General features: G+C 39.4%; 2 protein-coding genes across 8 annotated transcripts in view; one reads left to right on the top strand and one right to left on the bottom strand.

Moving 5' to 3' along the window:
• The window catches only part of Hml (Hemolectin), a 59,799-nt gene extending 37,179 nt beyond the window's left edge, over positions 1-22,620 (top strand). For both annotated transcript variants that reach the window (XM_064437070.1, XM_053769848.2), the window contains exons 48-75: positions 251-490; positions 882-1,104; positions 1,726-1,874; positions 2,608-2,858; positions 3,631-3,848; positions 4,296-4,513; positions 5,056-5,241; positions 5,834-5,961; positions 6,389-6,505; positions 6,930-7,049; positions 8,003-8,152; positions 8,829-8,999; positions 9,334-9,500; positions 10,218-10,347; positions 11,689-11,775; positions 12,245-12,407; positions 13,291-13,404; positions 13,860-14,075; positions 15,998-16,095; positions 16,863-17,081; positions 17,367-17,486; positions 17,803-17,961; positions 18,534-18,680; positions 19,065-19,272; positions 19,759-19,932; positions 20,191-20,343; positions 21,618-21,791; positions 22,380-22,620. In XM_064437070.1, coding sequence (XP_064293140.1) covers positions 251-490; positions 882-1,104; positions 1,726-1,874; positions 2,608-2,858; positions 3,631-3,848; positions 4,296-4,513; positions 5,056-5,241; positions 5,834-5,961; positions 6,389-6,505; positions 6,930-7,049; positions 8,003-8,152; positions 8,829-8,999; positions 9,334-9,500; positions 10,218-10,347; positions 11,689-11,775; positions 12,245-12,407; positions 13,291-13,404; positions 13,860-14,075; positions 15,998-16,095; positions 16,863-17,081; positions 17,367-17,486; positions 17,803-17,961; positions 18,534-18,680; positions 19,065-19,272; positions 19,759-19,932; positions 20,191-20,343; positions 21,618-21,791; positions 22,380-22,492 — 4,613 coding nt within the window. In that variant the 3' untranslated portion in view covers positions 22,493-22,620. The remainder of the gene's footprint in view (positions 1-250; positions 491-881; positions 1,105-1,725; positions 1,875-2,607; positions 2,859-3,630; positions 3,849-4,295; positions 4,514-5,055; positions 5,242-5,833; positions 5,962-6,388; positions 6,506-6,929; positions 7,050-8,002; positions 8,153-8,828; positions 9,000-9,333; positions 9,501-10,217; positions 10,348-11,688; positions 11,776-12,244; positions 12,408-13,290; positions 13,405-13,859; positions 14,076-15,997; positions 16,096-16,862; positions 17,082-17,366; positions 17,487-17,802; positions 17,962-18,533; positions 18,681-19,064; positions 19,273-19,758; positions 19,933-20,190; positions 20,344-21,617; positions 21,792-22,379) is intronic.
• Positions 22,621-22,779: 159 nt separating this feature from the next.
• The window catches only part of LOC128683847 (uncharacterized protein), a 34,167-nt gene continuing 31,570 nt past the window's right edge, over positions 22,780-25,376 (bottom strand). For all 6 annotated transcript variants that reach the window (XM_053769849.1, XM_064437071.1, XM_053769851.1 and 3 more), the window contains 2 exons: positions 24,885-25,001; positions 22,780-24,548 (listed from right to left, as the gene is read on the bottom strand). In XM_053769849.1, the coding sequence (XP_053625824.1) occupies positions 24,356-24,548; positions 24,885-25,001 (310 nt within the window). In that variant the 3' untranslated portion in view covers positions 22,780-24,355. The remainder of the gene's footprint in view (positions 24,549-24,884; positions 25,002-25,376) is intronic.

Here is a 25,376-nt window from a genome sequence, read left to right as displayed (position 1 = left end):
TCGCGAACACAATATTTGTTAAAGTTATACATACATACATGCATGCATAAAAGATCCTTCATTTCAAGGAATAGTAAAGAGTAGTTCTTCACGTTAAAATAATTCATTCTTATTGTATACTAAAGAACAAGTATTAAACGCGCACATACCTTTCTTATTTCCCAGACGTTTCGGAACTTGTTACAAAGGTCCGTGGTCACTGTAATTATAATTAATATTCTGTCTCATTATTTTAAATTTCGGTCCACAGCGGTAGAATGTCCGCCTGTGGAATGTCCCCCCGGCTACCTCGTCCGGTACACAAGCGCACAATCAGTGTACACCGACTCTGAACTGCCTCCTCCGCGGCCGAGGTACTCCTACCAGCGGTACTTCAGAGGGGGGCCGGCTAAAGGCAGCGGTGGCGGTGGAGGCTACTCCAAAGGAGGCTACTCCAAAGGAGGATACTCAAAGGGAGGATTCTCTAAAGGCGGTTATGGTGGTGGATACGGTAATAAATTTTTCGTTGTTTCAGGTTGCTATTGTATTTGAGACATATTCTTGTATGATTAAAAGGGTTAGTGTGGGTTAGCATTTCACTTTTCACCATCGAATCGTTTCGAAGTAAGATGCAGCGAACCAATGACATTGCAGTGTGGTCGTAGTTACGTCACAACGGCGCAATGTGATTGGTTCGCTGTGTCTCATTTCGAATCGATTCGATGGTGAGAAGTGAAATGGAAATCCACTTCACACTTCGCCCACTGTGTTTTTTTCTTGTCGCATACTTGTTTTACACGTAAAATTGTGCTGAATATATTAATATTATACCTACTGTACGTATAAAACTTATATTTTTTAATTAAATGAAAATAACATTACTATCAAGTTTTAACCTGCAGGTCAGCCCACAGCAGCGCCGCAAACAGACCGCTTCACCCTAGCCAAGCCGACCATAACCAATCACAGCCAACCGGCCGTGTGCCCTCAGTTCAAGTGCGTGCCGAAGCTCCCCCCTCCCCCCAAGCCGGGCCTCCCCCCCGCCGCCCGCGTGTGCGCCACGCCTGCGTGTCCCCCCAGATACTCGCTCAAGTTGGACGGGATTGCTGATGATCAGTGTCCACAGTGAGTATTGTACGAAGACTAATTAGCTTTAAATTTATGTCCTCCAATATCTCTCCAATTCTCGCATACTACTCATCTCGGCTCCATTTGTGACTGTGAGGCGGCGAAGAGGATATAATAAATATGCCTTACAGTTTTGAACATTTGGTTTTGATTTTATGACCTGACGTCAACTCTCTTGACCGAGAAGGAAACAGCGCGACGATATCGGCAAATATTATCGAAATGGTCAGAGCTCACAATAAATAGAAAGAAACGGGAGGAGGAAAAAGGGTCTTTGTCAAAAACAAAGAAAATCATTATTTATTGGCAACTTGTCAAAGATAAAGATTATTTATTGTCCAGTAGTGGGACACAACACTACTTAGTGTAATGTGCACACTGAGTTTTTTTAACGGAAGTTTATATATTCGATAGCGCTATTCCAACCAATGGCGTGATTCGAATAGCGTTATCGAATAGTTTAGTTGAATTAGTTTATCTATTCGAACCGGACATGACTTCTATCGATTCTGTTGTCCGAAAATAATAAAAAAAAATATTTTATTTTTACAACAGACTAGATAAATTAGTCTATAAGTTGTGAAATACCATCTGACTTGTCAATTTACCCCGTAACAGATACGTGTGCGCGCCCCCAGCGGAGCGGCCGGCGTGGTGCAACGTGACGGGGCGCACGTTCAACACCTTCGACGGCGCGGAGTACAAGTACGACGTCTGCTTCCACATCCTCGCCAGGGACAACAAGTTCGACGCCTGGTCTGTGCTTGGTGAGTTATCTGTACATGTAATAAAACTTTAAATGGCCTTTGTCTGGACATGGGAGATATTAAAGAAAAACTATTATATTGGTCTTTATAGGACTTATTTATTTTTAGAATTTTTGTCTATCTGTATGTTTGTTGCGCATCACGCAAAAACTACTGGATGGAATTTTAACAGTTGTATAGTGGAAGGTCTAACTTAAAATCTGGTTTAGGTTTCATCGCGATACGTTGTGTAGAATCCAAGATATCGATAATAACAAGTTATGAGCGGACGCACGAAATAAACGCGAGCGAAGCTGCGGGAAAGCTAGTCTATACTAATATTACAAATGCGAAAGTCTGCCTGTCACATTTTCATGAGAATAGGTATAAAGTATTGGCTACCGCGGGTGCAGCGGCGGGCAACGGTTAGTAAATAATAAATTATACCAAAATACTAGCCATGTTGCTCCGGTGTGGTCTTGGCAAAAGGAGCAAATCCAAAATGGCTTGTCAATGAGGAAACTGGTCTGACCACTAAGGATGTCAAAGACTGTGTGAAGTAGAGGAGAAAAGATAGTAAAGTGGATCTTGAATCCTCAAAAAAGAGAGAGATATGTCTTGATTGAACATCCATATCAGCATTGCACCTATTTTACTATGTATCATTAAACAATTGTAAACTAAGAATTGAGGGAAGGGGTGGACAAAGAAAAAGAAGAATAATTTCAACTCTAAACATTACTATCTGGTTCAGTCCGCAAGAAGTGCCGAGTGGAAGGCTGCCAGAATGAGCTCATCGTCCACCAAGACGACCAACTGATCGTCGTGAAGCCCAACCTCATGATAGAGTACGACAATTACGAGTACACGGTCGAGCAGACCTCTAAGATCTGCTTCCAGAAGAACAGCTTCGATGTGGACAAGTTGGGCAACGGGTTGGCTATCAAATCTAGGAAATACAACATCACTGTGCTGTATACCACCGATGGAGATATTAAAATTGGCGTAAGTATTCGAATTTTTAATTACATATACTATAACCTAATGTTGTAAAGACGAAAGTCGTTTGTTTATTTTTAAGTCTTCGCACTTTATTTATTTAATCAATCTTTTTGAATTTGTATTATACACGTATATAGGCAACTAACGTAGAAATACTTCATGATGTGTAAGGACTATGAAGTTTTGATTGGCTCACCTACTGCCGTGCCTTAACTGTTCCACTTTATGTACCATGGAGGACCTCTATGAGGTTGACGATAAAGCGACAAAAGTTCTAATACTCACTTTATATTATATAAATAGCCATAATGATTAAAACGTTGTTATAACTTCTTTAGACGACCTCGGTGGCGCAGTGGTAAAGTTCTTGCCACTGAACCGAGAGGTCCCGGGTTCGATCCCCGGTCGGGTCATGATGGAAAATGATCTTTTTCTGATTGGCCCGGGTCTTGGATGTTTATCTATATATGTATTTGTTATAAAATATAGTGTCGTTGAGTTAGTATCCCATAACACAAGGTTCGAACTTACTTTGGGGCTAGTTCAATCTGTGTGATTTGTCCTAATATATTTATTTATTTATTATTTATTTCATTTTTATATTTTTTTGGACTTGCCTTTCATTTCAACTCTTCTGTCATTGGTCTGCTGGAACATATTTAATTTGAAAATAAGCAACACCTTACCTTACTTTCATATATACTGTCTGTCTCTTTCTTGTATCTCTGTATACATAAATTGTTCCCAACATGCAGTTTTTACATCTTGCACTCAGGTGCCAACGAAATACAAGGGTTCTGTGGACGGCATGTGCGGCGCGTACGACGGCGACGCGCGCAACGAGCGGCGCTCGCCGACCGGCGCGGCGGCCGCCAGCCTGGAGCTGTTCGGCCGCAGCTGGGCGCGGCCCGGGCTGCCGCGCGCCGCTTGCCGCACTGCGCTCGTCTCGCAGGAGACGCAGCGGCGGGCGTGGGCGCTCTGCGACGTCATCACGTCAGATATATATTGTTTATATTGTTTCATTTATATTATTGTTATTTCAAATATGTCGTGAAAAAGTGCCTGTGAAGGTCCAATTTCTCAAGAAATTGATGTCACTAGCTTTTGCCCGCGGCTTCGCCCGCACTAATTTTCATAGTAAAATTTCGGTCATTCTTAAAAAAAGTTATGAATGTTTACCAATTTTCAGCTTTTTATTTTGAAATTTGTATTAAATTCCATACAACTTTTACCCCCCTTTGAAGAGGCTGAGGATTAATTTTTAGAAAAATCTGCAATACGTTTTCAAGTCACAAACTTCAACGATGCAGAACTTTCATATAAAAGTTTTTCACCCCCTTCGGGGTAGAATTTCCAAAAATCCTATCTTAGTGCTCACCTACACTCCACGCCAAATTTCAACTTCCTACAAACATATAGATAAAGATAATTTTTTTACAGACATGAGCCATTCTCAAAGTGCGGCAAAGTGCTCAACTTGGACAAATGGCGCACAATATGCCTAGAGAAGATATGCGAGTGTGAAAAACTTGTGATCAACGGCACAAAGAGGACATCGGAAGAGTGCCGGTGTTTGCTGCTCGAGACGCTCGTAGGGGAGTGTATGGCTGCCGATAGAGATGTCAATCTCGAAGGCTGGAGAATGCAGATGGACTGCCGTGAGTATTATTAACATTAGCGTTTTAAATACGTCCATAGTGATATTATACTTTTTTGTTAAATATACAACTCGCCCATTGTTAGATTTACATGTATTTTGTAATAATTTTTTTCAGAAATTTTTTCCACAAACAAATCGCAAACGCAAACACGCTCGATTTGTTTATGGAAAAAAGTTATATAGATATAGAGCGTTCCAAAAATGTGTAATTTTTGCAGTGAAATTTTCTTTAGCGGCGTTGTGCACTTTTTGTGATGGGTAAAAAATGTTAAACTCACGGCAGGACACGTGACCTGATCGAAAATTCGTAAGACGTCAAAAAATCCATAACGTTAATACTCAAGCTTTCACTTCTGTCGGCACTCCCGGAGTGCAACCCGTTTTTTATTTTATCAAATCTTTGATAGAGCGACTTCTAATTGTTTACTTCACAAATGTTTATATAATCGTGTGGTCCTTCAAATTTAAATAAAAATATTAGTCAAATAGTCACATGCTCACCAAATATTCACATCAAGTGTCCGTCTCCCTCCCCCCCAGCCGCGGAATGTCCCCCCCCGCTGGTCCACTCGGACTGCTACCGCAAGCGCTGCGAGCCCGCTTGCTCCACGCTCGGCCCCAGGCGGTGCCCCTCGGAGGACGGCCACTGCTTCCCCGGCTGCTATTGTCCTGAAGGAATGCTGAGGAAGGGTGACCAATGTATCCCGCCCGCTGACTGTCTCGACTGTGAGTGTACATACTAGCAATATACAAATATTCAATTCTAATGTGTATGTGGCATTTACTGTGTCGCATGCACACAAACATTTCAACGCTGATGACTGTTCTGTACCACACAAACAGCTCAACTATTTGTGTCAATCGACACAAATAGTTGAGCTGTTTGTGTGGTATGTTGCAAACAATGGCCCATTTGACTACATGCTCTGTGTTTCCAAACAAATGCACGCAGGCTGCCACCGACAACGCGACTACGGTGGCTAATTTCTGGGCCGCAACAATTTAGTGTTTGCCATCAAAACGCTAAGAAGAAGAAGAATAGTTCGCAATACTTCTAACAGATGGCGCCAATAGATAGTTTGATAAAACTGGATCGCGGTGTTGATATTTGAAAGGATTGGATGCGTATACACAACCTCCAATGTGATACCCAACTTGGAGGGAAGATCTCCCTTTATGGTGGTCTAGCATATCACCTCGCTCCCGCTACATGTTCAATCGAAGTTTTAAAATCTGAATCCGACTATAAATACAGTTGGCTAAAGTCTACGACATATATTCAAACGCGAGCACAATTAAACAAAACTTTTTTTTTCAGGCACATGTAAAGGCGTAGGCACACCAGCCAGCTACACTACCTTCCAAGGAGATGAGTTCCCATTCCTGGGCAACTGTACATACCTCGCCTCCCGCGATAGGAACGAAACTGGACACCATAAATATCAGGTATATTCATTACTAGCTGCGCCTCGTGGTTGCGCTCAATATGACGACGACTACGCTGGCGACCTCGGTGGTGCAGTGGTAAAGTGCTTGCCCCTCAACCGAGAGGTCCCAGGTTCGATCCCCGGTCGGCTCATAATGGAAAATGATCTTTTTCTGATTGGCCCGGGTCTTTGATGTTTATCTATATATGCATTTGTTATAAAATATGGTATCGTTGAGTTAGTATCCCATTACACAAGTCTCGAACTTACATTTGTTATTTGTACTAATATTTATTTATTTAAAATTTTCGCGTGATGTAAACTGATGATTTCTACGCAGGTACATTGTAACTAACTGTACAGTGCAGTGTTGCTGTGGGACTAAGAGTGGTAGTATTGTAAGGGTTTAATACCGGTTGTGTAACCCATTCTATTCTGTCTATAAGGTATATGCTACAAATGGCCCATGCGAAGGGAAGACCGACGTAACTTGCACTAAAGCTGTCCACGTCATCTACGACAAGAATGTGATTCATATCACTAAGGATCCTAACACGAAGAAGGTAAGTTTGTTTGTAATATCTTTATTGTACAAAGAACATGCTAAAAATTGTGGACTTAACATAATAACGGATATCTTCCAATCAACCAACGAAATTTGAGATTTTTACTTATAACAGTTTTGTCTTAACATCAACTTTACGTTTAAATAAGTAGTCAATTTACTAACTTAAATCGTCTTACCTTAACCCATTATGTGTGGTTGATGCAAAATGATTTTTATTTCCATATATTATAATATCTGATTCCATCTATAATAACTGATAATTTAACAACTCCCAAATCGAACACCAATACCAACATTCAGATATTTATATCACCCACGTTCATAATCAAAACATTTTTCAATAAAATGCTTTCATCACTACTATAAATATTTATTTATCTAAATAAAACTGTAATGAAGATATTTAATTCTATCAACAGTTACAAATGACAAAGGGCGAAACTCCAGTATTTAAGTTCCCGCTGAGCACTGATTGGATGACAGCGGACTTGCTGAACAAACAGGACCTCAGTCTGATGCTGATTGACATTCATGTCCAGGTTTGTACATGTTTTCACTACCATTAAACTTACGATTTAAAAAAATTACCTTGGTTTGAACTCAGGTCTATAAAATTATAATTATGACAGGGTATACAATTAATTGTCAGACTTTCGCGTTTGTCAATATTCTTTACTTAAATTAGGATGATAAACATCACTTATTGACGTCAAAAAATTACTTAAGTCTACTGCCGACTTCTAAAGCGCAGGTGTTCTTCACCTGCGCTTTGGCAGTGGCGCAACAAACTTCACCGTCTTTTTTCAACAACTTTAATTAACAAGTTAGGTCTTATTTAAGTATATAGTTTATAATATTAAGTAGTATTTAATTCCAAGTCCATCCACGCGAGAAATCTATACGGGATAAAAAAGTATCCGATGTTACTGATCTCCTTTCATCCAGTGTTTATTCCAATCATATCGAATGAATCAATAGCTCTAACTAAATTATTACTAATTCTAGTTAGATATCGAACAGAAACAAGAAAGGGGAACAAAATATATAATTAAGTAGAGGTATTTATATAACGGACCAATGTCAGGCTTAATTACATATTCCATTAATATAGTACCTAAGTAACTTTATTATGCGTGCGTAAACAACAGATCATACATAAAATATAATTTCCATACGTCAATACATGATTTTTTTGTCGATTTTGGTCAATATAGGTTCGTTACCGGTAGCCGATACGATCTGATCCGGACTTTACGTGATTGTTTTTTCATTGAATACTATTTTGTTGACTAATTTGTGATTCGCGTCTAACCTTGGTTTGACCTTTAAAAACAAATGTAGTGACATTTTGCCAAATACGTATATTGTAGAAAAATAGTGGATTGTTTTTTTTTTTCATTATTTTCTTCAACAAAATGCATCATTCTGTCAGTAAAAGTTATGTTAGTAAAACGTTATATGTATTTACTAAAATATTTTCCTAATTTATCAGGTGATAGTTGAACAGTCGAAGATGGAGTTTAGCGTGAAGCTGCCGACCCATCTCTACAGCAATCGCACCGAGGGGCTGTGCGGGGCGTGCGGCGGCTCCGAGCCGGTGCTCCTCACCAGGAACGGCACTGTTACCGATGATGTTGACGAGGTGAGTTCATCGAGAAGATAATCGATTAATTTGATTTCCTGTGATACCTAATATAATTGATCGATTTTGATGAAAGTTCTTGTAACCGTTTGATTCCAAAATAATTATTTCAAAAGGGGATCGATGTTTTTTTTTACTTTATTTGTTATCGTTATATTTATTATACTTTTTATATTATTTATACAGTCTTTTATTTTATTTATACAGTATATAAAGTATTATACTAATTTAAGAACTAATGTAATCTCGTGAGAATTTCTCTTTCAAAAAATTATTCCAAAAAAACTGGATACTACTGAAAAATATTTTATGGCTCACATACACCGAACGCGTACCTATTCAGTACTTGCACAGCAAAATTGTACGAAATTTTAACCTGCGTTAAAGTTAAGTATACATGCATATGCGTTATAATTCCATACAACTGTGCAGCAGAAGTGCTGTGCAGGAATTAGGTATACGTATCACCTATTTCTCAGAAATAAACATTCTTACCCAGTTATTCATAAAAAGTTAATCATACTCTAAGCTAAAATATGTTTTATATTTATAATATTTGAAATTTACAGTTTTAGCTTGGAGTATGTTTTATTTTTTTATGAATATCTAGTTATTCTTTATCGTATCGATATTTATCGTATTTCTCGGTGTACAATGTGTTATTATATAACGGTAGTTCGGTTCGAGCTGGCAAGCCAGCGCAGCAGCGCTCGCGGCGCTGGGCGCGCACGCGCACGCGCACGCGCACGCGGAGTGCGGCGCGCCCTCGCCGCCGCCGCCGTGTGTCCCGCCCCCGTCCGAGTCCAACCCTTGCTATACTCTGTTCAACCCGGACATCTTTGGTGCTGTAAGTATTATGACTATACTTTTATATATATTAAGTTGTTTTGTGTTTCTCGTTTGATTGATAGTTGAATTTATATTCTTTCATTTTCGCGTGTTCCCATGCATTCTGCATGCATGGATGCATTCTGGTCTGTGACGCCGCGATGCCAATTCTTTTTTGCATTTTAAAATCCTCATGTAGTGAATGAATACTATTATTTAAGCATAAAATGAATTACGGTGCTTGACCTTACATTTCAGCCTCCTAATAATATAGCGGAACTCTGCAACTCACCAATAAGATTTTTTCAATATCTATCGGCTATAATATGTTCAATATTAATCACCTTTGTCAGTGTCACGCGCTGGTGGACCCTCAAAGCTACGTAGAATCCTGTTCGTCAGACCTGTGCGCTCTAAACTCCACGGACGCTTGCGACACAATGCGGCGCTACGCAAGCGCTTGCGCAGGTCTGGGCGTCTGCCTCGACTGGAGGACAAAGGCTAAGTGTCCTTATGAGTGGTAAGTCTATTTGTCTCTTTCGTCTTCGTATGTTCCATGTTACGTCCGGAGCTGTGACACTGCGAAGCCCAGAATTAATTTAAAAATAATATTAAAATTTTGAATATTCGGCTGTGATTTTACATCCGACTGCCTGCCTGATGGCAACCCTCCTTGGGAATTGTGGTATTTCTAACATTGAATAGATAAATGGTAAGTCTATCCTACCAATACATACGAGTACGTACTTCTATACTAATATTCCATAGTTACCAGCTAAAGCAGTTATAACAATTAAACTTATTTTGTGTCTCGTCGAGCGTTCTGACTGAAAACTGATCCATCATCATCATATCGAATGTGTTATTACTAACACTGGTGTCAGATTTTATTCTAGTCGCCTAAAGGCATCTGACTTGACTTTTACGATTACCTACCGCCATCTAGTGGCAGGTAGTCGCATACACGCTAGTGAACTAAACTATCTACCAGTGTGCAGGTTTCCTCACTATGTTTTCCTTCACCGGAAGCAACTGGTGGTCTATAAACACTACTATATATAAGTTATATTGATATACAAACTCATATGGCACGAGTAGGATACGAACCTGAGACCTTTCGATCCACATGCGGGCGTCTTAACCATTACACCGCCACCGCTTCAACTGATCCATTAAACTGAAAGTAGTAGTAGAAGTAAATACTTATATGCTGTCATTATATTATCGTTGTCCGCAGTCATGTGCCCCTGGTGTACCAGCCGTGTGTGAAATGTGAGCGCACGTGTGAGAACTATGACGAGCTCAAACAGAACCCGGACAAGTGTGAACAGCCCGTTGTCGAGGGCTGCTACTGCCCTCAAGGACAGGTGAGGCCGGGATAGATAGATAGATAGATAGATAGATAGATAGATAGATAGATAAAACATTTATTTGTAAAACAACAACACAATACACAACCACAAAATAAAACACAGTATTCATATGCGCAATTGAAGAGCAAGTGTTCTGTGTTGTTTGCAGCAATATAAAAAGTACACATATCACCCAGAGGGGCGATACACCGATTTTCAGATGAGACCTGAATCAGTGTGCGAACGGTGTGTGTGTATATTAACTGTAGGAAGGAGGTAAATAACTACGATTTATATATTACTTATACAATAAACATTGACTATAGCTACAGGATTTCGAAATAGACTAGCATTATGAGCGAGACCTAGGAACAGGATCTTCGCTGGCTCGGCCACGTCGTGGAGGAAGATGGAGCAGTGTAGAGAGCTTATGAGCGTGTGGATCGCACTCCATATAGGATTTGTTTGTTATAATACACCAACAACTGTTTAAATAAGTTTCTTTTGGCATTTCTTCTTAGCAACAGTCGTTCAATGATAGTAATTTGTAGCTTTGATAAATATTATTTTTAGAATATTACGTGTCTGTGAAGGTCTAATTTCTAAATATGTGGTTTGATGATTTTGAGCACTTACATTTCTTATATCGATGTTAGTAATATTACTATTTGTTCGCCGCGAACTTAGTAGACCTCGCGAACACAATAAATTTTTGATGAGTTTTTCCAAAATTGTATAATATTCCAAAAACGACTCAACAGATTTTGTTGCCCCGCGAACTTATAAATTCTATTGACACATCCTACATACCTTTTAAATTTTATCAAGATTAGACCAACGGTTCCAAAGTCATCGCTTTACAAACAATTTTTGTCCCAAGTTGACTGGTATACCTCGCTCGCTTCGCTCGTTCGGTCAACTATTCAGAAATATTGAGCTAGAGCTGACCGTCAGCTGATCTAACGTCCCTTTCTAACGAGTATACCGTTAAAGTATACGACATCGACGAATCGGCTTTATTGTACTTACATGTTATATTACTGATAAAACATTATACATAAATTTATATTTAAAAAATGGCCTAAGCCCTTCTGGCATGATAGGGACCAACACTGTTTGAATGAGTTTCTTTCGGCATTTCTTCTCAGCAGTGGTCGTTCCGAAATGCTAGTAGTTTGTATCTTTGGTAAACATCATTTAATTTAGAATATGACGTGAAAAAGTGCCTGTGAAGGCCTAATTTCTGAATAAATGATTTGATTTATTTCTTTCTTAGTATCTCTTATAGTTTCTTCTTAGTATTGTTTATGTTTGAATGATTATCTATGAATACATATTGAAGTTGGTTTGTATCAGGTCCGCGTAAACAACACCTGTATAGAAGCGAGCAAATGCTTCCCGTGCGATGCGAAGAAGGAGCACTATGCTGGAGACGAGTGGCAGGTCAGTGTTGCAAATGTTAAATATACTTCATCTATATATAGCTTTAAAAAATGTTTGGTTGTATGACCCAATGGTTGACTGTTACAAATTGTATTTTGTTCAATAAAGTTTAAATAAAAAATTCGAATAACAAATACACTGCATTATTATATACTACCTACATAATTTGTTTACGTTTCGTTAATATATATATAAAAGAAATTTAAAAGAAATTGATGGCGTTTGTATGCCCTATCTACACATGTCCCTCATATTATACATTTAATTGACTGAAATTATAACTAATATATTTTAATTTGTTAGTTCATGTTGATATTATTTTTATGGTATCTTATTTATTTTATTATTTTAGAAAGATTTACAACAGAAATTACAATGCAGACTAGTAATAACAACAAAATACCAATTACAAATCTTCACAAGTAAAACTGAATCACACTCCATACATATTCAAAAATTTCATTGCCAGGAGGACGCGTGCACGAAATGCACGTGCAGCAAACTGTCTTCCGAGAACGCAGCACACGTGTCGTGCACCACGCAGACCTGCACCACGCCCGTCTGCTCCAACGATGAGGATCTCGTCACCAAACACAGTGACGCCACACGCTGTTGCAAGGACTACATGTGTGGTGAGTCACACATATCATCAATCAATCAATGTTCTTGAAAAAAGCAGGCTCCATTTACACCTATCCTCGGCCATCAATCACCAACATTTAAAAAATGTTGATCTTGTCTATGGTGCAATCTCCATTTACACCTATCCTCTGCCATCTATCACCAACGATTTAAGAACACTGTTCTTATCTGTGGTGCAGCTTCCATTTACAACTGCCTATTCCTTTATCTGATCCATGAATGCCCTTCGTGGCTTTCCTTTCCCTTGCGAGTGCCACTTCATTATTAATAAAAAATACGGGTCACTCACTTGTGGTTACGGACGAAACAGTCGACTATGATTTCAATTTATTAGTAGATATTTTTCCGGATGGGTGAGACAACAAATTGCAATAGTATTTAAAGTCCAATTTCAATAATAAGTTTTTAATTTAGTATTCTAGAATAGGATTATCCCGCGGATATCGTGCAAGAGAATCAGGAATAAAAAGCGCGGCGTAACACCCGAGTGGCAACAACGGTATAGCCGGGATTTTTTTAAAATCATAGCCAACTAAATGTTTATCTTTAAACCCCGACGCAAAAAGAGGGGTGTTATATTTAACGTTTCTGTCTGTGTATCTGTCTGTAGCATCGTAGCTCTCAAACGGATGAACCGATTTTCGTTTAGTTTCTTTTTTGTGTTATAGTTAATTTTATCCCGAATGTTCTTAGCCATGTTTCATGAAAATAGGTTCAGCCGTTCAAAGTTGTAGCGAAATTAATATTGAAAGTCGGGGCTTTTTTCAATTTGTCTAACAAATAAACTCGATAAGTGAACTCGATCTAGGCTTTAAGTACCCTGATTTTGGCTGTGATGCTTCAAAAGAGATAAAAAATATGTTCAAATTTCAGTCCCCAAACCCAAAGACAATACGGTGTGTGACGAACCAAAGAAGATTGTGTGCGGAGCGGGTCAAGTGCTCAAACAGAAGACCACGCCCAACGGCTGTCAGGAGTTTGCTTGTGGTAAGACCTGGGATTTACATCAATCCAAACTCTGCAGCAGTCTGACTACTAAGGACATCGAAGGTGTGGAGTGGTGAAGAAAAAGTAGGGCTCTAAGTTCCGACGGGAAAAAGTTTTTAGAAAACACTCAGATGCGAAACAGAGACTTCCAGTTAACGTTATCATCGAAATTCATTTTCATTCACATTAGCTATTCTCGAATCTTTGCATGGATTTTGATTTTAAAATACTAGCTTTTATATGCGGCTTCTTCTACGCGATCCACGGAAAATGTGCTTTTCCCCGGAATGAATACTTTTCATTCCGGGGAAAAGCACATTTTCCATATGTCATACTCTTAACAATATGTACGAGAAATTTCAAGATAATTGGTTGAATAGTTAAAGCGTTAATGGCTTACACAATAAACATACAAATTTTCACATTTATATTAGTTTTGATTTACTTAATATTAGAATGCAAACCGGCCAGCGAATGCGAGCCTCTGCCCAACGAGAATGAAGTGGAGATCATGGAGGCCGGCATGGAGCGCCTCGTGGACCGCAGCGGGTGCTGCCCCACTGTGCAGATGGTCTGCCGCAAGGACACCTGTCCGGAGAAACCTGAGTGCCCCAAGTTCCATACTCTGAAGACTCTTGATGTTGGGAAGTGCTGCCCGGAGTATAAGTGTGGTAAGTATGTGGACTGTTTCCATAGCGGGTGCTGCCTCATTGTCCAGATGGTTTGCCGCAAGGACACCTGTCCGGAGAAACCTGAGTGCCCCAAGTTCCATACTCTGAAGACTCTTGACGTTGGGAAGTGCTGCCCGGAGTATAAGTGTGGTAAGTATGTGGACTGTTTCCATAGCGGGTGCTGCCTCATTGTCCAGATGGTTTGCCGCATGGACACCTGTCCGGAGAAACCTGAGTGCCCCAAGTTCCATACTCTGAAGACTCTTGACGTTGGGAAGTGCTGCCCGGAGTATAAGTGTGGTAAGTATGTGGACTGTTTCCATAGCGGGTGCTGCCTCATTGTCCAGATGGTTTGCCGCATGGACACCTGTCCGGAGAAACCTGAATGCCCCAAGTTTCATACTCTGAAAACAAATGATGTATGAATGTGTTATCCTGAGTATATAGCGTAAAAATTTGCTTTTGAAATTGTATGAATAAAAATAATTTATTTGAGGCATAAAACATCGATGTAGATATCAAAACTGTACGCGACAACTCATTCATTAATAAAAAATAAAATAGTACGTCAACACTCACACAAGCGGATTGCATAAGTTCATAGTGAGTAGCGTAATAAATTCCAATGTAACAGACAGGGAAAGACTACATCAATGAAAATTCAATGAACTTCTGTATTCCTGGTGCAACGGATGTAAAGATGGCCGAAGAATTCATAGTAAATAGTGTAATAAATCGTAAAGTAATAGACAAAAACAGGTATATAACAGACAGAGAAAGGCTACATCAATGAACATTCAATGAACTTCTATACTCCTAATAACGGATGCAAAGATGGCCGAAAAATATAGAAATACTACAACAAAAGAAAACAGAAGGCAATATATAGATCGCAGCAAGAAGGAACGAGACAGGAATAATCGAATGCTCCAGAACCAATTACAAGCCTTCCTTCCGCACACACACACACACAGAACAATAGCCAACATTCTAGAAACAACCATTTTGCAATAGGTGCGAAAGAGAAGTAAATACATCCTTTACGCCGTTTCATTCTTACAGTACCAGGCAAACATCATATCTTTCGCTATAAGTTCGATTTTATTCTAAAAAGTTCTTACTGGAATCTTCTACAATGTTCCAACAGGAAATTGCTCGTCGCTGTCTGGGTATATAAGAATCTGCAAGTCCTTCGACAGGACAGTTTTTATTTTACCAGTTCCAGTCTACAGTCTCTTGGAAACAGTGGAGTACAGAAGAAATAGTGAATAGTGAATAGTTCCAGTAAACACAGTTTTCAGTTATAGTAGTTATAATAGTTTTTAGTCAGTTTCAGTGATAAACAGTCAGTTTTATTTGAGCACAGAAGAGACAGTGAACAGTTTCGTTAAAGTAAACAGTGTTACAGTTTCAGTAAACAGTTTTCAGTTAGTGTTCAGTCAGTCTTAGGAACAGTGTTAGACACAGTACAGATACCAGTACCTAGAGAGTGCACAGTGATTATTTAAAGTGATAGCATAGTTCATCGTATTAATTACAGATAGAGACTGTGTATATATGTATAGACAGTAATTGATAGACAGTGATAGATTATAAATAGAATAGTGTATAGACTAAGAATATAGTATAGTATAGTTATAGACAATAAATCCTGGGCCGTGAAAATCCGTGCATTTTCTTACTTCTATTTATTAGTGAACCTATAGTAGTGCTAAAAGACACCTAGGCGAGTCTACGATTAGCCTGTGTCCTGCACAAAAACAACATCCTGCGATATGCGGTATACCTTTTGCGATAAATCCGCATTTAAGCACATTTATCTTAGAATACTATATACGAATATAATATGTTTATTTTATAAATCTTATATATAAATGATGAACTAATTAGTTAATATAGTGCTGCAATGAAATATTTTGCAGAGATACCAAAAGACAAATGCATCGTAAACTTGGAATGGGAAGCGGCACCAAGAGGCGGCGAGAAGGCCAGGGATGTGCCCGAAGTTGTGCTGAAAGATGTAAGCATTTATCATTCTTACACTTTCTTTAGAATTTGTAACTTTATTTTTTCTCTCTCTCATCCTCACGTGTTCCCAGGTACATTCGGAGCTGTGACGCCCCGAAGTTTAGCACTTATGTAAAAAATCAAGCATTAAATTTTGAAGATTTGGTCAAGTTTTTTCCAACGGAAGTCAGTCCTTTTTGAGCCTTATGATACTTAGTCGCCTCGAACAACATTCACGGTAGGATTTGGAGCGGTTGTATTCTTCACCCGACACGCTTCAACTTGTTAACTTCAACAGCGAACAATATAGTATATATTGCGAGAGGCGCACGTGGATACGGTTGGGTTTGCAGAGTTTTGCAGTGGATGGAAAGCAGCATACAAAACACAAGGCTTATATAATTTTATATGTATTTCGCAACCACAGATACTTTTGTTATACATCTAAAACGACGACGTCGATCTCAGTGGCGCAGTGGTAAAGTGTTAAATTTGTTATATAATATAGTATCGTCCTGTTAGTATCCCATAACACAAGTCTGGAACTTACTTTGGGGCTAGTTCAATCTGTGTGATTTGTCCTAATATATTTATTTATTGTTATTTATTAAAACTAGATTTTAAATTAAATATAAATATTAATTCGTGGCACAAAGCGTTCACCGAAATTGAAGGGAAGTAAGATAGGAAATTTGACAGCTCTCCGGATATGTATCAAGAGTTGTTCGGTGTTGTCATTATTAAATATTATTAAGGCACTTATGCAATAATATTGAATAGTTGGGGTCGGTATGGCTGGACGGCCCGTGCCGCTCGTGCCGCTGCTCCGCGGCGGAGGTCGCGGGCGCGGAGGCGAGCGCGAGGTCGCGCTGCGTGGTGTCGGCGTGCGCAGCGCCGCCGTGGGACGCGCAGCTGGTGTGGGAGCCGCGCGCTGTGCCCTTCGCTTGCTGCGCGCGCTACGAGCGCGTCGCCTGTCGGCACGGGGGGGACGTCTACCGGGTGACTACCTTTCTGTTCTATTCCTTATTCCTTGCTTTCAATTTTTTCTATTTATTCAATAACGATTTTACATTTGTGTCTGAAATCAATTGTTTGTCAATAGTGTATTATAAATTTAGCCACATTATGGCCTCCGAAGAATTTCCAAGATGACCTGTTGGAAGCGGCCTGCATCCAACATACGAGTACTATGTAACTTTGATCCAATCGACAGTGTATAGTGTTAGTGTCGGCATTAAACAAACAGTGTATACTTAGCTAGAATTAAACAAGACATGATTTCAGGTCGGCGAGAATTGGACCTCTCCCTACAATCCCTGCGAATCTTACCGCTGCGAACAACTGGAGGACGGGAAACTTGAGAAGGTCACCACGGTCAAGCATTGTGATGAAGACTGCCCACTGGTATGTATGAGTTTCAAAGTGATAGTGGCATAGTCCAATGGTTTTTTATAGGTTGTTATATGTGTCCCACTGCTAGGTAAGTGGTTGAATAAAAAAAATTAAATTCATTTATTTCAGGCAACTACACCCATATAATTACAATTTCAAACGACTTAAATACGATGTGAAAGAAAAAATGTTTACTCAGTCCTATTCTTAGTCCTATTTTTTGTTCACACAATTTTTAAATATATTTCATTGAAAACCAGCGTTTTTAGGTAATTTTTTGAATATGTAATTTTTTAAAACCTTTTATTTCCGCTTTTATACACGTCAGGGTTCAAAATACATCCCAGCGGAAGCAGACAGCAAGCAATGCTGCGGCAAGTGCAAGCCTGTGGCGTGCGCAGTGCGCGGGAGCGAGCGACGCGTCGGCGAGGAGTGGGCGTCCCAAGACTTCTGTACCCGCTACTCCTGTGTGGACGTTAACGGCACCGTCAGTATATATATAGTATAATTTAAAAAAAAAATAGTGTAATTCCATTCTTATTATATTTTAGAATTAAAACAAAAATACATTTTACTAGCTCCCGTGACTTCGCTCCCGTAGGAAATGTGTTATTTCATATTATGAAATTGTTTATTTCGGACTGTACACTAATACAACCAGTAACTGATACAGTACTATACCCGTGTACTAAATTTCATAACAATCGGTCCAATAGATTTTGCCTGAAAGAGTAACAAAGCTACACACATACATACACACATCCACACAAACTTTCGCATTTTTAATATTGGTAGGATTATGAAGTATTTTTGTAACAACAAAGGCAAGATCTTCCCGCCATACTGGGTTTGATGTTTGAAGAAACGCTGCCAACAATGTTAAATCGTACGAATAACAACATTGCGATCCAATCTTGTCAATTCAACCATTAACGCCATCTATCCACAGTATTGCAAACTATCTGTTTCGTCTGACGTTTCGGAGTTGCGTCATTAGCGTCGTGCCACAAGTCAAAAATGATACTTGGATATAAATTAATTGTATTTCTTATTCTACAGTTGCAAGTCCAATCAAGCGATGAAACATGTCCAGAGATATCGGAAGCTGTGCGCAAGCAGTTCGTCCTAAAAGAAGAGAAAGTCCCCGGGAAATGTTGTCCCACAAGTGAACCAGTGGCTTGCCGCGTCGGCAACAAGATATACCAGGTAAGTTGACTAAATTCTTATTCTTGAAGTGTTATTCCATTACCAGATGTTGGCCGATTTTAAAATGAAAACTTATTTTTGTGATGAGTAAAAAATGTTAATAGGACGTAGTGAGACAATCACATTGCGGTATGATCACAATGGCACACTGTGATTGGTTCACTGCGTCTCACTTCGAATCGATTCGATGGTGAGAAGTGAAATACAAATCCGCATTTCGCCCTCTTATCGAACTTTCGTAAGACGTCAAAAATGCACAACGTTAATATTCAAATTTTCACTTGTGATGGCGCTCGCGGAGTGCAACCCGTTCTTTTTGTAAAGATAGTATCTAGTCCAAGCAAGATAGTATCTATAGTCCCTTTCAATATTACCGTCGACCAGGAGGGCCAAACGTACCCCACTTCGGATCCGTGCAAGAACATGACGTGTTCCCGCGACGAGAACAACAAGCTGGCGCACGTGGCCCGCGTGCAGACCTGCGACAACAACTGTCGCAGAGGCTGGGTGTACAAACTACCTGCCGAGGGCGAATGCTGTGGCCGGTGTGTGCAGGACAAGTGTGTGCTCGATGACGAGTTGAAGACACCAGGTTAGTATTTTATTTATTTATTTTAATCATTTATACATTATAAGGACAATACAAATATAAAGGTTTCATTCACACAAGCTTATATTCATCAGACCTATCATCTATACTATTATTATAAAGAGGTAAGCGTTTGTGAGTTTGTATGTTTGAGGCCGAAATCCGAAACTATCGATTTCAAACATTCTTAGATTTTAATGTACCTTAAATTACCCAAGATTGCTGTAGGATATATTTTATCTGAAAATTCCCAAGGGAGTGAAGCCCCAGGCAACATCTAATTTATATGTAAACCTAAGGGTATAAATAGTCTAAATAACAGAAAAAACTGTATCAAAAATCCGTTGCATAGTTTAAAAGAAGAAAGCAGAAAAAACTAGAAGGCTATTAGAAGTTCAGAAGCAAAGCTTCGCTTTCTAAACTTCTAATATATTGTTTATATTGTGTAATGGTAATGAATGAATTATTTTATGGTTCATTTCGTCCCAGGCGAAGTGTGGTACTCGGCCGACAACTGCACCACCTACTCGTGCGACAAGTCCGGGGAGGAGGTGCAAGTGAGCGCGTCCCGCCAGAGCTGCCCCGACGTCAGCGGCTGCGACGCGCGGGACCTCGTCAACGGGACCTGCTGTGTCGTCTGCGTCGAGAAACCGCAGGCCTTGAGTGAGCCACTGATTCATTATAACTCTTTTTATTACAGCTTATCGGGAACTTATTTGAATTTCTAGCCACATTACCTGCATCTCCTTGTGCGGTTTTGTTGAAAAAAATTGTAGTTGTAATTTTTTATCTAACCACACACAAATCACAGTCAAATCAGATATTATCTTATTGTGACGTTACGGATTTTTTCGGCGACACAATTTGATGTACTCATTTGGCAAAACTTTAACATGTCTTGTTGTTGTTGTTCCCTTGCAGGCACGTGCGTCCCGAAACCGATAAGAAGCTCGGACACAATAATGATGGTCCGCGTGCACCTCGGTCCTCACGGGCTGTGCGTAAACAAGGAGCCGATCAAGGGACTCAACGAGTGCAAGGGATACTGCGACTCCGGCACTACTTTCAGTAATGGTAAGATTGGCACTTGTAACTACTGTTTTGCTGTTTTTAACGTCAGCGTCATCGTCAAAGTCAAAAGCCAAAATCATTTATTGCAAAATCTGTGTTTGTACAAGAATGGTAAATTTAATTGAGAGTTTCAACAGATTGCCCTTTCAGGCATGCAATATTTGTCAATAACAAAATTATCAATATATTATCTTAATTTTAGTATAATTACATTTACATAAGTATAAGATTGGTTTTTAAAAATCTAAAATTTTTTCATTGTTTTTTGGTATCATAATCAAAATACAACGTAAAGCTATGGTTTAGAATAGCATGACTTCATATACTCCCGTGGATATGTCGTAGGAGTAAGGGATAAAGGGCCGGCGAAGCGTAGGACATCCGAAGTCAAGATGGGTCGATGACGAGAAAAAGATGATGTGGTTTCGAATAACACGGGAAAGAGGTGAATAGCATAATTTGAGAGAGGTTTATACCCAGCAGTGGGATATAAAGGGCAGTCGATGATGATGATAGCAAAGTGATAGCAACCTACTCGTGAACTATTATTATTAGTCATTTTGCAACTTTGGTCATTTTAGCATTTTAACTCCAACGCTTTGAAAGGATGTTTTAATTGAGTATATAAACCATACATACATCAAAGTTCGAAAAATTCAATAAAAAGCATTCTCTAAATCCGAATATTTCTCGATTTAGAACATATTCGTTTGACCACCTCGGTGGCGCAGTGGTAAAGTGCTTGCCTCTGAACCGAGAGGTCCCGGCTTCGATCCCTGGTCGGGTCATGATGGAAATGACCTTGTTCTGATTGACCGGGTCATAGATGTTTACCTATATATGTACATACAGATGTACTAACTCAACGCACTAAGTATATTTTATAACAAATACTTGTTATAAAATGTAGTGCCATTGAGTTCGTAATCCATAACACAAGTCTCGAACTTACTTTGGGGCTAGCTCAATCTGTATGATTTGTCCTAACCTATATATATAAAACTTATATATACGTTACTGAGTATAACTTATAACGTTACTGAGTAACTGATTGGCTGACAGACAACGCACAGCCGAAGCTACTGGGCGTAGAAAGCTGAAATTTGGTGTGTAGGATCCTAGGACAGTGTAGAGGAGCACTAAGAAGGGATTTCCTGAAATTCCCACGGGAAACAGAATTTTAGTCATGTACGAAGTTGAAGGGCAAAAGCTTATATACATATAAATTTAACAACTCGTCTGGAGGCCAACTCGCACTTGACACATATTTACCGTAGCGACATCGAGCCACACATCGTCATGCTCGTGCTGCCAGGCCGTGAGATACGCGGCGCTGACTGTAGCGCTCGCGTGCGCGGACGGCAGCCGCCAGCAGCACCGCCTGGCCGCGCCCGCTAGCTGCAGCTGTCGCGGCTGCGGCGCCGGCTCCGTGCTGCCCGACACTGCCGCAGGTAACTGATATCGAGTGTGTTATTGCTAACACTGGTGTCAGATTTTGTTCAAGTCGCCTAAAGGCGTCTGACTTTTTCGACTGCTCACCGCCATCTAGTGGCATAGTCGCATATACACTAGTGAACTAAACTGTCAACCTGTGTGCAGGTTTCCTCACGATGTTTTCCTTCACCGGAAGCAAGTGGTGGTCTATGAAAACTATAATGATTCAAATTGGTATAAAAACTCATATGACACGATTAGGATATGAACCTGAGACCTTTCGATTTACAGGCGGGCAATATTGATACTAGTTGATACTCGCTAGGCGTGTGCTTCCGCTCTAGAATAGGATCGTTACTTTTGTGGATGTCGTACGAGTCGATTAAAGGACGCTTGTCAATTGTCTGTCAACAATAGCATTCCCAAGGAGGGTTGTTGTCAGGCAGGCGGCCGGTCCAATCTTCGAATCTTCAAATTTTAAAGTTTTTAGTCACAACCCTCGATGTAACCAAGACCATGCGGAGATGAGAGAGAGAAAGACTGACAGACGCGGTGTGGTACTATAATTATGATGAAGGTATAATTAATCAAGATATTATGTCCAGGTCCAAGTAACACCAAAACTGGCTACCGTCACGGGCCCGACAGCTTCGACTACGAGATTCCGGAGATCTACCAACGATTTGGCAGCCCCAAACCTCCCAGAAGCAGGAGGTAAGGTTCCAGGTATGAGGTTCTTGTTTTTAACCCAAAAATGGTGGGGAGAAAATTATCGCCAGCGACCAATGAAAGTGCTTTAAAATTAGATTTAACTATGTATAAATGTGGAATAAATAATATATTTTATTTTTTGTTTATTTTTTCTTGAATATCTGTGCAAGGAGAATCGCTATTAGTGATTTGCTATATCATTTACCACCTTTTTAAATCATTGGTTGTCCATGTAAAAGGATGAGAATTCTATAAAATAATAGTTACCAAAGGCAGATAAAATAAAAAACAAACTTTATGTAAATATAAAACTATAATCTCATTTTACTAAATATGTATAAATATTTAATAAGTAAGTGAATTCAATTTCATTGACACCTTTTTTGGAAAACTTCACCAATACAAAGCTGCAAAAAGGGAAACTCTTAAAGATCTTTACGTTACGATTAAAATCGATATTTTTCGAAAAAATGTGGATTTGACATAGACCTATCATATCATATCATATCATATCATACCATAAACGTTTGGCAAAGTAGTACCTAAATAATGAATGACAGTTGAAAATGTTCCCCTTTTTATCATAAAAATTGTTAATGTATAAATGACAATTGTTAAATTTACCACTCTTGTATGTATGTACAAACACAGATTTTGCAATAAATGTTTTTGACTTTTAATGTACAAAATTAGAGGCGTCACATTACGAAAAAGAATTGCGATGTACAATTATGCTAACTATGCAAAATTATAGACACTTAAATATACTTGCTTATAATATTCTACATCTGTACACCCTCCAGATCTCATTAAATATCAAGAATCTCGTAAAAACTACTGTCGTGTTTTACAATACAATATTTAAAAAGTACATAAGTGGCGTTCCAAGCAAAATGGTACCACAGGGCTGATTCTAGTTTCCCAGATATTTAAGATTTTGTGAAAAAAAGATGAAAAATTGGCATTTTGCTGTTTTAATTGATTTTAATGCAACAAGCAAAGGGCTGCCAACCAACTGTTTAACTATCTAAATACAGCCTTAATACCACGCAAATGGTATCTAAACGCTTGGAACGCCATGTATAAGTACACCTAGTGCAATGTGAGGTACTTGTCAAAAAATTGGTATAACGGGAGTTAGAAGTTCTACCTACATTGTGTGGAATATTAAAAAAAAACAATAAACAAATAAGGAATCTCCTATTATGGCACGGTGAAACTAAAAGTTAGAAATGGCATTTCAGTTTTGTTTTTTTTTACATTTTTATCAGTTTAGAATTTCATTTAATAACATTATTTTACTGAGCCCAGAGCACACTAATACGTTTGTTCATATTAGATATATTTGATTTATATACACAGTTCCCACACGATAGGCTAGCTACCCGACACTTTACATAATTTATAAAATAACATATCTTTATCTACCTCATATTAATAAAAATTGAGACTCTGCCATGAAGGATTTATCCAAAATAAACGAAAAATGGCGCAAAAGTCCTTCTTCCATTACTATCAAAACATAATGAAGACGATAGACGTTACCCCTGACACAAAAGCGCAGTATATAAGAATGGCGCAAAAAGAAACGGAGAGCCGACCTCCAATTAATTGTGATAGGCTATCATGATCATGTTTACCGCATGTCACCAATGAGATATGCCCAACTACCTACGGGTGCCAGAAAGGCGTAGACGCAAAAGGAGGCCGCGGAAGAGACGGCGGCGGGATGACATTAATGAACGTTTTCTGCGGGAGTGGCAACATGCCGACAAAAATCTGTGTAAAAATTAAACGAAACACTTTGCCCAGCTGTGGGATATTTCAACAGGCTAAATAAATATCAAGTGTGCTCTGGTAGAATCAGTTTCTACGGCGCCAGCCTGAATAACCGCCCCGGAATGACGTATCTCGCTAGCTCGTCTTCGTCCGCCTCAAGCTTCTCGTCGTAGCAGCGACAGCGGTCGCGCGGGCACTTCGGCGGGTACACGATACATTGGTCCATACAGTACACGTCCGCGCCTTCCCGGCCTTCCAGCTCGCCTATGGCTTCGCAGGTTTGTCTGGAAGTTTGGATGGTTGCAGATTAAAATACACAGGTTACTTAACACAATAATCTTGGTGCTTCTCCGTTTGCCTCGAATCACCTCATTTAAGGTTGTAGATATTGGATATTGGAGGAAATTTCGTCTTCGTTTGACTAGCCTCTATCAGTGTAAAGCGAAAGAACGTACATACATTGCATAGTTTATATACTTATGAATTTATCCCTCACCAGTCGTTGCCATTATTTTATCGAAGACTGACAGTTCGTCGGACTACGTCATCCTCGGCTTCCAACGCGAGGCATATTGTACCTTATTAAATGTAAATAAATGATTATCTCCTCGTGTACTCACGGGCACTGGCACAGCGCTGGCGGACAGTTGGGCGGGTAGGAGAGGCAGTTGGTCTGACACCAGCTCAGCATGCCGGGGATCACGCGGTACGCGTTGGTCGGGGTACACACCTGGTCTCTGCAATAAGTCACGGTGTTTTATCATTTTAGATATTATTTGACGCGTCAATGCCTCTGCTATCCTGCTGTAAGAGATTCAAATTTGTCGTCTTGTTTACGTAAAACAATTGGTACCAGGTGGTACGGAGAGCCAAGAGAAAAACTTTTATTTATTTCAAAGCAATCGCAAAAGTTTATAGCAAAAAACTGATAATGATTACTTTGTAACTTCCAAAAAATTAATATAAAACTAAATATCAAATTGAATTGAATTAAGACTAAATTGAATTCATCGTAAAATAAATATTTACACTAAATACCTAAGTATTGTTTATAATACAATCGTTTTTACGTCTGTCAAATAAGCCGGTATTAGCATTCAGGAATAAATTAA

This window comes from Plodia interpunctella, chromosome 3 (assembly GCF_027563975.2).
Source record: "Plodia interpunctella isolate USDA-ARS_2022_Savannah chromosome 3, ilPloInte3.2, whole genome shotgun sequence".
Classification (NCBI taxonomy): Eukaryota; Metazoa; Arthropoda; class Insecta; order Lepidoptera; family Pyralidae; genus Plodia; species Plodia interpunctella.
This window is presented reverse-complemented; position numbering and strand designations above follow the sequence as displayed.